At 36.6% G+C, this 16,818-nt stretch overlaps 1 protein-coding gene across 1 annotated transcript; it reads right to left on the reverse strand.

The window, feature by feature from the left end:
* Positions 1-7,176: 7,176 nt before the first annotated feature.
* LOC148594400 (protocadherin-23-like) lies at positions 7,177-15,592 on the reverse strand. The gene is made up of 5 exons (XM_088526486.1): positions 15,522-15,592; positions 14,787-14,950; positions 13,523-13,809; positions 11,276-11,414; positions 7,177-9,819 (listed from the first exon to the last, which is right to left on the reverse strand). The coding sequence occupies exons 1-5, from the start codon at positions 15,590-15,592 to the stop codon at positions 7,196-7,198; spliced, it is 3,285 nt and encodes a 1,094-aa protein (XP_088382612.1). The 3' UTR covers positions 7,177-7,195.
* Positions 15,593-16,818: the final 1,226 nt, after the last annotated feature.

Below are 16,818 nucleotides of genomic sequence, written 5' to 3' on the forward strand. Positions count from 1 at the left end.
TGTACAAAAAGATAGCATTAACAATTTCCTAAGCTTTTCCTCTAAAACCATTTTTTTTCTGTAGCTGCATTATTAGATTACTATTTAGATTCTAATCAGAATTTAATGATGAGACTTTGTTTTTATTTACAAATGAACACTGTGGATGCTTTCTATTTATAACATTTAAATTCCTCAGCTATTTGAGAGATATATCGATAGGCAAAGAACATATTTAAGAACCTGAATATAATGTGGCACAATATCTGGCATTTAATCTTTAACCAAAAATAAAGTATTTATTTTTTAATGTACGTATGTGCTCTTAGAATAGAGGGCACATTGCTAATCTTAAAGAATTAACATTTAATTCAAACAAATAGGTATCAGAAAACTTTAGAGACCTGAGAGTCCTCCATATTTGCTAATGATTATATTCCATTCTTCAGTATGACACAAGTGAAGCCCTAATGTAGTCCTTATAATGCCACTGTAAGTATTCTTGAAAGATATATTACCTGTAAGTGTGTGCCATTATGATAGTTCCCCATATAAATGGGAAGAAACCCAAAGACTCCATGATAAAGTGCGAAGGAAGAAGAGAAACTTAGTTTGATCTAATCATCAAACTAACATCTCTGGGGAAAAAAAAAAAAAAAAAAAAAAAAAAAAACAGATAAACCTGCTGTTGCAAGCAATCTCTGAAGCATTTGAAAAGCTGAAGCTGACAGGATTTGTACATTCCCTAAAACACTATCTATTAGTCTTGACTATTGCAAGATCCTCACAATCTGTTAACATCTAAAGCAGGTGGATGAACTGGATATGGTTTTTACTCAAGTTTAACATTTTAAAATACAAATATCATGATGTCCTCCATCATTTCATCTTTACACTACTTAGAGAATTCACATTTCTCTGTTGCTTTTTGTCTGTATAGCATAAATATCACTATTTAACTCAATTTATTTCAAATCCCAAAAAACCCCCATTGAACCTCATCCAGAAATTGTTCATAAGAGAAGGCTTTGTATTGCTAAACCCTTATTTATATCTAATTGTAATGATGGAACATACAACATTCGTTTAATAGAAAACATTCACATCTTGGTTTCACACCTTAACCGATTAAGGATTGGAATCCCCAATTTTCAGTTATTAAAACTAACTTACAAGAAACATATGAGGGATGAAAATTGTGCACTCTGGAACATTTTAGCTAGATATGGAAAAAATCTGGAGGAGAAGTGGGGGAGTTCAAACATATCATTGATCAAGTACATTATATGGTTTCCAGCAACAGAGTTGCATGTAGGGCCCCTAGATTTCTGCAAATCTGCTGCCAGTGAATTGAACAGACTGCTGAAACTTCTAATCAATCTCCATCCAATGAATATGCGGTCAGTTGTTGGCACAAGATGCTCCACTACAGTGAGACAGATGCCAAAACTCAGTGGAATGCAAAAGCTGTGGTGCGCAGCTTAAAAACACAATCTAAAAAAAAACCCAAAAAACAAAAACAACAACAATCACCCCTTGCTACAAAAAAAAAAAAAAAAAAAAAAAAAGAGAGAGAAAAAAGAAAAAATAAATCTAACAAGCCCCCAACTTGTCTCTATTAGCATAGTCCTTACAGTTCCTAAGATCATCTTGAAGACTACTTCTATTCAGCACTTGATGTCAGGTAAAGTGCTTACAGGATAACGATGAGTGGAGAATTAGTATTTGAAGGCATGATCATTCTGTGCAGGAAAGACTGCAGTTTACATAAAAGTTTAAAAAAAAAAGAAAAGGAAAAAAGGTAAATGATCCTTCTCTTGCAGAACCTTTCAGACTCCTCTAAAACGCTCTCCAAAATAAGCATATAAAGCAAGGGTTGAAACAATCACTATGAAACATAAAGGAACCTCCCCTCCAATTCCTTCCCTTTGCCCCATGCTGGTTCTCCTCTCTTTTCCAGGCTCTTGATTTCCTTTTTATTTATTTATTTATTAATGCTCCTTCCTGCTGGTTTACAGCCCCTGCACCTCAGGGAGCCTGCTCTCTGCTGCCAGTGACTCTGGTTACAGTACCAGGAAGACACATATGTTGTCCATTTCTTCCAGGTGCATTTTTTATTCAAGTCCCACTGAAATCAGTGAAAGTCTAGTGGTGTTGGATCTGAATCTAGTATTTTCAAATCTTTTGAAATTAAATGAACCTGAAAGTTTGCTAAATGGAAGATGCTGGAAATCAGTCTACACCCAGCTGTACTGGGCTTGAAACAAGCGTTTCTGAGTTCAATGCAAGCCGCTTTGACTTGCTACTAGCTTCTTTTGGATATGCCACTGGCAACACCATTTTAGAAACTCTTCTGAACTCCAGATTTGAAGCTTTTCAACCAAATGTGTGGACATATAAACAAACAACTGCAGTCTAACTCAGACTTTCACTGGGAGTGGGCATAATTTCACTTCAGTCATCCTCAAGTGTAGCTCTTGGTATAACAACTGCAGTTAGTTGAGGATCCCTCATAATCTACAACTCACCTTCCATTTTCTAAAATTCCTGACCCTTTTTGAAGTGTGGTTTACATCAGTTATAGCTCAGCTGCCTGCCGATTATACGAAAAATCCTAAGCTCCAAAGAGGTGTCAGGTATATGATTCACACAGTTAAGGTGACATGAACGAGGCTGCCAGCTTTAAACATACAGTGCTGTAATCCTCCATTTTGAATTTCATATTCTGGAAATTAGAATTTTCTAACTGTGATAAGTTCTTCAACAAAATATTTGAATACCACAGAAAGGCATTTCAGTCCTTTTACATGACATCTGCATTTTCAGGCATATGATTTGCCATCTAATGCTTCATCAGGATATGTTTGGGTCAGTCAAATACTTATAACAGTAATGGGACAGAAACTTTGATTCTTGAAATTTCTTGCAACTATTACTAAAGGCTTTGGTATTTTCTACATTGCTCAAGTACATCACTGGTGTCAAGAAATAAAAAAACACATTTCACAATTCCAGCTTACTCTGATGCATGTCTGTATTCTTTATAGATGCTCTTCTATTATGTTTCATACATTTTAGAAGAAAAACATTTGAGATTTTATGAGGAATAGCCCTAGCAGCAATGTAAAGTGTGAGTCTAAACCAGGAGGTGTTACATTCTCAGTTTTCCTTTCTATAAGACCCCTTCCTTTGCCTAGGCATCCGTATCTGTTCCAGCTTTTTTAAAACATCACACAAAAAGTATACACAATTTGATGTTGCAACATCTTAGTTATTCCAACCAGACCATCAGCAGTGAACTAAGCCACATTTTGCCATAGCAAGCTGGTTTTTTTTGTGCCAACAACATAACTAAGAGCAAGAAGCTGCAAAGCCATTTCACTTGCAGAGTAAGCCAAAATCTAAGTATAATCCTCCTACGACAGTATATTCAATCACAGAGCCACATTTGCCTCCTATGCCAACTAGCATTTCGTACAGGATCTTAGGGAACACCATCAAATCAGCACCCGCTCCCTCACTGTAAAGATTCCCCCACATTCTTTCAGGCTAGTTTTCAAGGAGCCGTAGCTGGCACGGATGAGGAGCTGTGGAAGAGGAGACTGTCTCAGCAGCCTGATTTCTTGTGCCCCTGCATACAGCTGTCAACTAAGTCATTAATTGACCTTGGCTCCATGAGCTATAAAAGCACATAGCAATATTTTTTGTAAGGGCAGCACATCTTTGACATACAGCTCTCCGAAAGACTGGTTTTGCACATGGTTGCATTAGCAGTGAAGAAGAAGAATCAAACATAACTCTCCAGAAAGCTACATGTCAAAACAAGTGACATACAACAAAGACTTGATGGCAATCAAATATAAATGATATTAGGAAGCAGCAGTAAAATAGGCTTAGAAAAATGGAATCATTTTTATCAAGCTATTTTTATCTAAAATTATTTTATGAATAATTCCTGTCTTCAGCTGAACATAAACCATAGGCCAAATATGGAAGCAGGTAATTAGTTATAGAATCATTTTAAAATAGAAGTCTTTTTTAAAAAGATTCTAAGCAATAGATTCCCTAAAAATATGAATTCTTTTGTCTTTGAATAGGAATCTACGTGAATGTCAATTTAATGATTACTACTGGTAGATGGAATTTTGATATCCATTTGGTACTGATTTACACCAGCGTTTTCAAGGCTGCCAAAAAGCAAATCCAGAAGGCAGGCAGCCAAAATTCCAGAACAGACAACTGTCTTTTATTTTACAGCTTATGCATTTTGAGCTTAATATGATTTTCCACTAACAAGTTCTGTACCTTCTCCAAAGTGCTAAAACTGGTGTGCAGAATTGCAAAGTAACATAGCCTCTTCGAGGCAAGCTAATATTAAACTCACAGCAAATTATAAAAATTATACTGTTTACTTAGGGAAAAAAATGTCAAGGTTAAAAGAACTACACATGATTCATTGCAGATACTTGTTTCACTAGTCACATTTTTAAGCTCAACTATGAACAGAACAACAATATGTCAGCTCAGTGGTGTTTCCTGTCTGATACAAAATAAACAGATACATAGAAAGATAAAGAAAATATTACTGCAAGACTTCAGAGAAGTAAAAAGTATCACGTAGTGGTTATCTCACATGCTTGATAAATAGGATGTAAGTTGTACTTAATCCTTTCAGAAAGGCCTCAAAACCAAGCTACATTTCAAGCAGAAAACAAGATACAAATGAGAACAGGATTTGCTCACTTTTCAGGCAGAAAAGTGTCCAGACTTACAAAACACAGAAGCATATTCAGGGCCTTATCTTGCACTAAATGCTTTGATGATTCCTAATGCTAATACTATTCCAGTTGCAACAGCAGTATTAGTGAAGAAAAAGCTATTCCTCCATTAGTCTAGACTCTATGATAGACACGAGGCCCCAGCTATTAATACATATTAATCGATACAAAAGACCAAACAGCTTTGCTATGTATTCTTCCACTGATCATCCATTGCAAGGATGAATGTTATTACAATAGCATGGACGTGTTTATTGTTCCTCCTCATAGCAGAATCTTTCACTTGACCGTGACTCCCTGAAACTAAACTCATATTAGTAAAGTTGACCCTACCTAAAAATGTATCGTCATAAACACGCTCTTGCACCATAAACATGCCCTGAAGCTGTAACATCACAAAGACCATCTCTCAATCTCTTAGAAATTATTTTATGTAACACTAAAGCCAAAATCAAATAATCTATAAATATCAAAATTTTAACAGATGAAAGGTATATTCTGTAGATAACTTTCAGCATTTTATAATAGAAAAACGTATACAAAATTAAAATTTAAAATACTGTTATATTATTTGAGTTATACAATTATACATGTTGATATTATGATATCACATTGTGGTGGCTTTTTAGGTGCCTACATTTCTCACTGAATTGCGTTTCAAAAATTAACATTGGCCAGTCGGTTGCAAAAATAATTACATTAGTAGTAAACCAGAACAAGTTACTTGAAAGTTAATGAATTACCCTTCAATTTTTTTAACAATGTATGCAGCCTGTATCAACATAAAATGTAAAAATACGCTCTACCTTCTCCAGATACGTGTCCAAAGATCTTTAGCGCCCAGCCCTCAGGTGGCCAAACTAACGATCCACATGTAAATAAAGGCCTGAAGCTGATCTCATGTTCTGATATGAGTTGGCAATAGTGTGTCTCTGCTTTCTTCTTTTCTGACACAGGTTTTTGGCTCATTAAACTCTTCCCTTGTCTCCTTCCTCAGTAACACTCACTGACTCCTATGAGCTCCTAAGCTATGTCTGCTTTTTGGACCACACAGGAGTACAAAGAATATGTGCCAGCTTAAAAGAAGCCCTCCTGCATAACAGCATGGATTTTCCTACATGTTCGTACAGTGCAGACACAGCCTCAAAACCAGAATCTTTCAAAGATAGGTTACGAGTCCTCAGGCTGTACCCAATAAAGATCTGCCACTGCACACGTGGTATCGATCCCACAAGGTCAGTCACTCAAACAGCACTGTGTGCAATTTCTCTACCCGTTACAACCTGTACAATGCATACCTCTGTACATATCTGACCTGTAACCGATTCCCAGGCACCCATTAGATTCTCCCTACACTCCACCTTTAATACATGTGATGCAAAAGAACCATCAAGGACTTTCAAATATACACTGAAGAGAAATTAGATTTATTGTAAATGATTTTTCTATGTGTTCTATTGGTTGATACACATACATACACAGCAGTATAAGCATGTGTATGTATCTTGATGTGTATAACAAACAAGGCCAGATTATCTGGTCTTGCACTGATATACTCAGTATAGGACCAAAGAATGATATGGTGGCATACAAGCCTTTCAGAACTGTAACACTGTCCTACTCTGCAGCTCTCTGGGGACCAGACCTGCTGCTGTAACATGACAGAAAGATAACAGGTATATAATATATATCTAATAATAAAAAGGAAGGTTGCTTTTATCTTACCATTGGTTATTCTGTTTTCCAAGGGCCTCTAAGTGATCGGTTATCATTCAAATACTATGACTCTCGAGCATAACACTTGAAAAAAAAATGCATAGAAATTTCCAAGTTGGATTCCACAACACGAAGATATCTAATAAATCCCACTGGAGAGCCACTGTAGGTGATGCAACTGCACCAGGCCCATCGGGTTAATAGGATGCAGGTGTTGAAGTGGGGGAAGCCTGGGCAGCTACAGCTAGATAACCCTTCTTTATTCTTGGTCATCCTCAACACTGTCATATTTACACATCCCTCTAGTACACACTTTCAATACAAACACAGAAAAAGTCAGAACCCATCAGCATGCAAATGAAGATTTTTCCACAGCGAAGTATTAAATTGATATTGACATACGTTATGAAAAAAGAGAAAAAAAAACAGTAAAATCTGTCAAGTTGGTTATCAAACACCTGGCTCTGCTAGATACACTGGAAACTGTAGTTTTGGAGAGATGAAAAAGGAGAGGCCTCATGGACTTACAGTGCATTCTGTGAAGAAGAAAAGGAGTTAGAAAGTCTGTGGCTATGTTATACAGGTACCTTTTCAGCTCACAGAAATAGACTACTGGTGATACAGCTCTGAGAGGCTTGTTTTACATGTTAAAGAACAGCAAAACGCATTTTGAACCATCTGCTTTTCCACAAACTACCAGCAGTTAATATCTAGACATGAATTTATTCCCCTGTTGCAAGTTCATGGTTTGGACCAATGAGACATGTTCCTATCATTCTCCCATCAGACATTACTGGAGAAGTGGCAGGTGTTTGCGCAGTAAGTAAAGAGAGAGAAGGAGAAAAACTGGGAGTCATGGTTGGTGAAGGGTATCCAAGATCATGAGTAAGGGGAGAACGGGCATATTTTGTAAATGCTTGTCCTGAGGTTATATTTGGCATCCGTGGTGGCACAGTCCTTATGCCAGGTTGAGCTACTGATGTTATCAAGGGAGGAGGGAAATTAGATTTCTTCTCCTTAGGAGAGCTCAGAATGTGTACATTTTCATCCTTCAGTTCTGCAATATCACAAAACACTGAAGCAAGAGGTTGAAATCTGGGTTCCCAACTGAAAAAATAATCCTGGTTACAACTCCCTTCGAGATCTTCATCATAGATGACAAGAGTTGCAAGGGAATCATGTTGGCAGTCCTGCATATTTGAGGTCAAGACATATTCTTTGGTGAAGTCTGTTATTATGTCTTTCTCTTTTGTTTGAATTTTCCTAAGCATTTGAGATAACATTTTGTTAAGTGCATAGTTTGTGTCACAGGCTTCTTCTCCAATTTCGTCTTTAAGGGCCTGCACGCTCTCCAAGCTTTGACAGGTAGCCACAACATCAGTTTCTCCAGACTGACAGGATAGTTGACCAGATTCTCTGGGAATTCCTGAATCTGGCATCTGAGAGCCTCGCTCACTTAAAGGTGAACCATTTCTCTTTCTGCAAGGATGTTCATTGATCCTTTTGATTTCCTCATCTTCTGCTGTTTCCCCTTCAGCTGAACCATGGCCACTGGAATCTGAATGCCTAAAGGGGTTACCAACATCCTCCTCCTCTCTGATTCCTACTAAGTTCAGCCATTCTGCTATGGTGCCCATGGGAAGCATACTGCTCTCAGTACTCTGGATTTTCTGGCAGTCCCTGGGGACTTTATCTTCACTAGCCAAACTTAAATCAACAGCCGATGAGGATGCTGCTGCTTTTCTCACACAAGAGTTCGTCATGTCTTTTCGCTTATATCTCAGAACAAGGGCAATAAGACCGATAGCAACCAATAGGAATACTATGAAGGAGACCAAAATGGTAACTATCAGGCTGTATGCAGACCCTATGGGATAACTTTCAGGAGAATTAGAAACATTTACCAAAACAGTGCACACAGTGAACTTCGAGTCAATTTTTGGACTATGAGCTTTTACCAACAACTCCAGGGTATCTTCTTTCCTTTTGCTGCCATTTTTCTTTCTATGAACAGTTTGAGTCAAATAAATATTACCACTGGTTTGATTTACACAAAATAATGGAGAAGATTTCAGCAAGGAATAATGTACAACTCCATCCAGCCCACCATCCTTATCTGATGCTGTCACTTTGCCAAGTAACTGACCTGCTTCATTTTTCTCAGGGAGATTAAAAAAATACTGATCTTGAGTAAAAACTGGGTCAAATTCATCTCTCCCCTCAATATCTATGTGAACTGTAGTTGTAGCCAATAAGTCACCTTTGTCTTTTGCTTGGATTATGAGACAGTACCTATTCTGACTTTCATAGTCAAACATTTGTTTTGTATGAATATCTCCTGTCAAAGAGTCAATGAAAAATGTGTCATGGTCTCTAGGAGCATCACGATGAGCAAAACATGAAGACTGGATGGAGTAGGTGATGTGGCCATAGGAGCCTTTATCAAAATCCAGTGCCTTAACAGTGCACACAAAAGAAAAGGTAGGCAGATTCTCACTGACCACACAGTTCAGGCTGGGAAACAAAAACAGTGGGGCATAATCGTTGTCATCTAGGACACTAACAAGAACAACAGAAAAAGCCACATTTTTTACATCAGTTCCTCCATCTGTGGCTTGGATAATCAAAGTGAACTTCACAGTATCTTCATAATCCAGAGTTTTCATTAAATCCACTGATCCTGTTTTCTCATCCAAGCAAAAATGACCCTTGTCATTTCCAGAGCTGATAGTATAAGTGATCTCTGCATTAGCCCCTACATCGCAGTCACTTGCTGAAACTTCGGTGATATGGCTACCTATAGCAATGCTTTCTTTGACGTGAATATGGTACTCCAGGTTGTTAAATAGTGGTGGATTATCATTAACATCCTGTACAGTTATTAGTACAGTAGCAGTTGAATTTAAGGAAGGTGATCCATGATCAGATGCAAGGAGGACCAAATAGTGAGAAGAAGCAGTTTCCCTATCAAGGGTATTGCTCAAAACAAGATTGCCAACAAGTCTGTAAGATGTTTCTAATTCCACAAGACTTGTTTCCACAGAGAATAGATTATCAGCATTGCCATCAATAATAGAGTATTCAATATGTGTATTTTCATGTGCCCAGTCACAGTCAATGGCTGAAAATGTGAGGATTCTTTCTCCAACTGAGGCATCCTCACTCACACTGAGATTATACACTGCTGTCGTGAACTTAGGGGCATGGTCATTTACATCATCTATTTGTATCTCTACAGATGTAACTGTGCTTAAAGCAGGATTTCCACTATCCTTAGCTTCTATAAGGAGTCGAAAAGTGGAATTCTTTCCCAGGTGTATCACTGGTTCAGTCGTGAATATTGAACCTGAAAATAAAATAGAATTAACAAAAAACAAACACACTTACAAAGGCAAACAAATGCGATTCCATGAGCTGAATCTAATTGGTCATATTTGAAAATGGTTAAAATGCAATGGTTGCATATATGCTAAAGTAACTTTATGAAACCATAGTTAATTCTGTAAAGCCAAGCGCCTACCCACAATGGTACGACACATATACTGTACTGTAAAAATATACATGCTGCATTTGACTAGCAAAAATATATCTTCTTAATAGATTAAACAGGTAAACTGCAGAAAATAAATAGCAAAATAAGGCTAAGGAAATACAGACTCATTACTAGAGGCTGCTGTTCTCTGAAAGTTCAGTACTGACTGCTATTAGTTTTCCTGTCCTGCCGTCCATTATAGACATGTTTGTTATTTAGGCAGGTTTGCCAATAAGTTAGGTAAACAGGTCTCATCCAACTTGCTTATCTAAACATGTTCAGAATCATTCACTTCTGCTCCAATGTTGTAGTGTTACAGGTAAACACTTGCAGGAATAATGGTGTGTTACAATTTTCTAATCATAGGTAAAAACAGTCACTAGCCAAAGATAAAGACAAATTGGTGAACATAGAATACGAATGGGTAAAGAAGAAAACATCTTTAATTGGGTGAAAAAACATCTGTGTATTCTGTGTTTGCAGTTACTATCATCCAAAAAACATTGTATTCAAAAATTCCTCTCATATCAATGTTTGGGGACAGCAAATAAGTGACATGAATTTGCTCAAACTGAACAACGGCTGCACATTTCTGCAATCTCCGAAACAGGCATAACCAAAAATCTTATGTATACATATATATATATATATATATATATATATATATATATACACATACATACACACATACACAGAGAAAGACAAATACATGCACACAGAGTTTTCCACATCCCAGAATACTACAACGATAGGCCAGGATGTTTATGCATTTCTTAACTATTCAAGAAAATGATGTACTTTGGAATGTTCTCAACTTAGAAAACTTTGAAATTCCACTTAAGATTAGTGGATAGTCCAAATCTTAAAAACATACAGCCCAAGCTGTAAAGAAGTTCCATCATGATAGCTTCAGCCTGTACTGAGAAGTAGTATGTACGAACTTAAATTTCATGAAATCCAATGCATGAGCTGAAATTTCACAAAACAATGCAACACTTACAGCAACATTTCTATTAAATCATGTCAGAGGAATAGCATATCTAGGATATTGTGACTAGCTCTATACACAGTGCAGGAATAAGCTGAGAACTCCGGTTTTATGCCATCAGTTCTTCAGGTGTAACAGCGTACTTAGCCATAAATGTACAGTGTATTTATGTCCAAAGATTCCAAAACTCAGGTAATCAGTGGCAATAGGTTAGGAGGTAGAATATGAACTTTCAGTTTACACTGTGTGAGCTGAAATAGTAAACCACATTAACAGACTCACCATTCTCAGGATCAACAGCAAATCCCTCAGAGGAAGAAAGCATTTTGTAGGAAATCATTCCATTAGACTCCAAATCCCTATCCACAGCAGAGACTGTCAGAACAACGACATCCACCGAAATGAGCTCTGGCAAGCTCACCTAAAGGGCAGAGCACAATGACAGTTTTGATAAAGCTGGATAAGAAAAAACAGTCTTGATAAAGCTTCATGGAAGTTTTTGAACATAACAAAATCATTATCTTTAATTTGATTTGACTAAGGGGAAAAAACACAGTTCCCAGGTTTGGAAAAAGTTTCACCTACTTATTCTCTTCAGTGGACAAACCTATAAACATCTAAGATATTGAAAGCAATGTGTACAATAGGGTTAAAATTTAGAGTAAGCTTTAAACATTATTAAAATCTCTATCTACTTCAGGTTTCATTATTACAACAAGTTAAATGAATCTCTGAGTGTTTCTTATTAATAATATATTAACAGGAGGAATATTTAATAGTGTATTGTAACTGTAACTAGTGTTTCCCCATGCTTTCAGAAAATATTTATTTCAGTACATGACATACACTTTGCAGATCCATTCTGGAGTATGTGAGTGAACCTTAAAAAAAATACCCTGAAAATCCCATCATCAGAGCACTTAATATTCGCTAGATTATTGTTGTATTTAGTTTTTCAGAATGTACCCTTTCTTCTTCACGTAATTCTAGGATGTCAAGAAAGTCCTTTCCCTTCTTCAGAGCTTCCATTATTTGAAATCCAGATAAAGTATTTCTGTGACCAAAATTGCCTCCCACCTTATAAATTAAATTTCAAATCTTAATGATACAGCAGCTGCCTTTGTCATAGCTTCAAATGCTAGTTTATACCATTTCATTACAAAGATTAATGTATATTTATCCATATATAGTATAAATATTAAAACTTGTGAAAGGATACTAACATGGTAAAAATTACAGGCCTGTGAATAGGGAATTTTACTTATCACTGAATGAAAAATAAGCTGTGTATCTTAGTGTCCAAGCAACGCACGAAAAAACAGGATTGCAGAGCCAGAAGCTCAGCTGGTTTACATTAGCATAGGCAACAGAGCTATGCTGATTTACATCAGTTAATAATCCTGCCTCTAAGGTCTCCTTCAATCTACAAAAAAATTCCTAATACTTGCATGAACAAATGCTTCCCTAAACTATTCTCAAAACCCAGATATATATGAGGGTTGAGAAAAAATTAAGGCCAAGTCTAAGGAAAAACTTGAGCATTTAAAAGTGCTTTTTTAATGCACTTTAATGGAATTTACACTTAAAAGCGTATGCAGGTGATTCACACAATTTCTGCCAACTCTGGCACCTGAAACTTTCACAGGTGCACACAGCCTGTCCCACAGTTATCTAACTCTACTCCTGCTCCTGCATATGTTCAGAGGTAGTGACTTACCTACTGAGCAGACTGTTTTGACTTGACTAAATCCGTCTGCGATTTACAATCGAAGCATTGCTAACGGAATTTGAATTTTCTGAGTTTCCTGCTACCACAAAGAAAAGCCCATACTGCCCCCCATATGGTACTTACAGGCCTGTCCATCTCCTCTCCAGGCTAATCAACCCATGCTCTAAGCTCTCTTGGGCATCGGCCTTGGCACAAGCCCCGGAGTCTAGCCCACATGAATAAGTCCTTGGGGAGCAATTCTTTCAAAAACCTCACCCTTCCTTTGGCACTCCCTCTGCAGCCCCTCTCCAACCACAGGTCTAGGCTTAGTCTGTCTTCCAACACTTATCCTGGCCCTAGGTCACTACATGTGCTGAGCCTTAGAAAAAGCCCACAGGGTGAAAGTCTTTTGGCTGCCTATCTCTATTCTTAGGAGCCTCACATGACATATGCGCCCATCCCTTTAAGTCATTTTACTGGCCCTTAGTCACAGAAAAATGTTTGCAAAAACGTTTTTGCACAACTTGACTTTTACAACAGTCTAGCAGTTAAAACTTCTGTCCAGAAATGCAAAGGCTGCACTTTGTGAGCTAATCGGCCTGGTAGATGATGTTGGGTCCATTGACGTTCATATCCCTCACCTCCCACAAGAGCACCACAGCTGTAAGACAATTTACATGCTACAGAGACTTTCCTTCTCAGTGGTGATAAATACATTTTTAAGGCATACATAGAAACTCGCACTCCTACTGTTTATCATCACATATAGAAAGACATATAGAAGTTAGAGATGTTTGTAGTCCATTTGTCCACACTCCTACCTGATATGAATCCTGGGTAAACACCGGCTGGTTATCGTTGACATCCAAAACAAGGACAGTGAGCTCTGCTTCCGTTTGATGTACAGAATCTGAAACTATGATTCCCAACTTATACACCGCAGTCTCTTCAAAATCCAGTGGTTCCACCACGGTGATTACACCAGTATACTGATCAATAGCAAACTTCATTCCAGGACTATTACCCTCAATAAAACCAAACTGAAGTGCTGGCGTTGAGTCCGCATCTGTTGCTGAGACCCGAGTCACTGTAAAACCAGGCAGGACATCTGAAATGATAATTTTCAAAACAAGTCTTAGCTAAAAATGTTATGTATTTGAAGATTTTATCAATTTTGTAAATACTAAATTTTAGATATATGTAATCTGTGTTAATTACTTTTGGGTGTATTTTGGATTCATTTAGAATAAAATCAAGATCTAGACATGCTGTGAAATCTGTAGAGAATTTCTTCATATACACCCGCTTCATCCCAATTCTGACTGCATTTCTAAAGCCTCTCAAAACAAGAAAAGGCCACTAGAAATGATACATTCAGCCAGGCACAACAATCTTAAAGATAACAAGTGTACTCCTATGAGATTGAGAAATTGGATATAGGCAGCTTTTATCACATGCCAGACTGACAGTACTAGAAATTGCAAACTGACCTTGCCTCTATCAGTGATCATATAACAAAGGCTAGAGCTACCAGAAACAAAACCAATTTTTGTGGTGATGTCTTGCAGTTTGAAGCCTGAAACACATTGTGCTATACAGCCATGTCCTAAAGCAAAAGTACTTAGGCTGAAACCTAAGGAAGTAGCCAGTAATATCAGAGCTATTCTGCATCCGTGGTTCCCATTCAATCTCATCATTATTAAATTAAGAAAACAAAAAACAAAAAACAAACAAACAAACAAAAGATATGGAAGACCTCTGAAGGACCTGGCATTGGAGCCCAAAATGCCCAGATTTCAGATGTATTTCTGTGGAGTTTGCTTTTCTCTTTCTAAACTGCCTACGGTCTCGTTCTGAACTGTTCCTGTTCAAAACACGTATACAATGTGTAAAGATTAAGAATGCCTTTGAGAACAAAAATCACAATAAAATCATAAAAAAGATCATAATTTTCTTCCGTATTTCAAAACTAACAGAATCAATTATGCTTTCTACTACAAACTCTTGATTACATGAGTCACCAAAAGCAGTACTGTGGTCTGACAAATCTAATCCTGTGACATTTAACTGTACAATTACACTTACTTTCGGGAATTTCCACTTTGCTGAGAGGTTGGACAATCGGAGCGTTGTCGTTGACATCCACTACTTGTATCCACACAATGCTTGTACCAGAAAGTCTAAGATTTCCTTTATCAGAAGCTTGTACCACCAATCTACAAATGGAAGGAAGCTGTAATTGCCACCATCTGTCAGAAACCACAAAACTATTCACCAAACATACAAATGGGGGAAAAAAGTAGGGTAGTCTCTTTTTCTTCACATTGCTCTTCCTAGATTTGTATCCTCACTTCTACAGGAATGATTGGCAGGGATTTTATTCTTTTAGGTCTTGCTGGAACAACATCCAGGAGGTTCTGCAGCAAAAACGTATGTATTCCTAAGTATTCATGTCACCCAATTTCATATCAAATAGAGGTATTTAAATGAGCTAGCAAGTTTTTTTTTTTTTTTTTTTGGAAATAAAGAAATTTCTCCACAAGGCAGTTCAGAGCAGGAATTGAATTAAGTGCTGAACTGTTCTTTGAAGGAACCTCTCTTTCTTCATTGATTATAAAGGGACATTAAGAAGATGAAATTAGATAATATGAAAACTTCCAAAACAGTAACTTCAGCAAGAATCTAAAAATCGAATCTAACTCAGTAAGTCCTTTAGAAAAGGAACTGATAAAAAAGAAAAAGTCAGACTACATGAAGGTATATACAGTTCAAGACCTCCTATCTTTATTAAGTGTTTTGAAAATTATGTACATGCCATACAATACTCTCTGGGTCTTTCCTGCATGCAGATCTTTTGAGTACTTTGTTTCTCGCTTCTTCTTCCAAGTCATAGTTTCTGCTCTAAATGTCAAGTAGATACTACTTTTTCCATATTCACATGACAATATGGAATACCAAAGCTGTAATTCCAGCTGTGGATTCTTCTGCCATTCATGAACCACACAAGCTCTGCTCTTGGTGCCCCTGTGGTTTCTGACATCAACAGAACACATAACTTGAATTACAGAGTAGTATTCAATTGGTGACCATGTAAAATTCCATACAGAAAGTGTATTTTGTCTAGAATGAATATTGGTAAGGTACATATGGAAATATTTTACTAAAAATAATCACTTTCTAAGGTTTCAGGGGAAAAAAAAACTCATAAAAACATCTCAGCCAAGGCATTAAAATTAAAGTTCTGTCAACGCTTTTATTATAACCCCTATTATAAAGGACTTAGAACTTCTGAGGATGAAAATGTTTAATTTAGATAAAATAAACAACTCCTTTCAAATTTGCAAGGATCAACAGTATCATTTTGAAATTAAACATAAAAACATCTAAAAGTTTCTTTTCTCTCTTTTCACCTAACATAGTAGCATACAGATTTATTAATAAAGCACTAATAAAGAAAAGGGATATGAGGCTTCAGATTCCTCTAACAAACTTCTAATTAAAACTGATAAAATTCCAAAATAAATACTGAATCAAATCAAGTTCCCAATTAAAGCAGAGGCATGAAGATGTGCAGTGCTTCGTTAACAGCGAACATCTATTCTTTGGAGGATTTATTCTAAAATTGTTTTAAAATACTATTTACAAATCAAATGTGTTAAGCTATTTAAATGACTAAAAGCTAGTTTTTGAATCAATGAAACAATGAAAAATAAACTTTAAATGAAGTGATCTGGATATTAAGTTAAAATAGTTCTTTCAGGATACTATTATCAAATTACACTAGTATTTTTAAAAAAATCATATTCTGTTGATCCTTTTGATGTATTCTTCTAAACATCATTCTGGTTCATAAGAATTCTGATTGGATAATTAAAAAATTGTGGCCCCAGAGGATAGGAAAACCTGCAAACGCTTTAACTGATGCCACAACCATATGAAAAAAATCACAATTTCTACTAATGCATATATGGCAATTTACTTTTTGTAGAAATCACATTATTCAAAAAGCTTACATTAAAAAATCAGCATACTTTTATTTTCTCATTAAGTCACAATTTGTTAGCTTTCTAATTCTGGTATGAGCTGTAGAGAGAGAAAATCATGTCCACCTGATTGT

The sequence above is a fragment of the Tinamus guttatus genome, unplaced genomic scaffold (assembly GCF_059628265.1).
Source record: "Tinamus guttatus ecotype Peru unplaced genomic scaffold, ASM5962826v1 Tinamus_guttatus_pri_ptg000247l, whole genome shotgun sequence".
NCBI lineage: Eukaryota > Metazoa > Chordata > Aves > Tinamiformes > Tinamidae > Tinamus > Tinamus guttatus.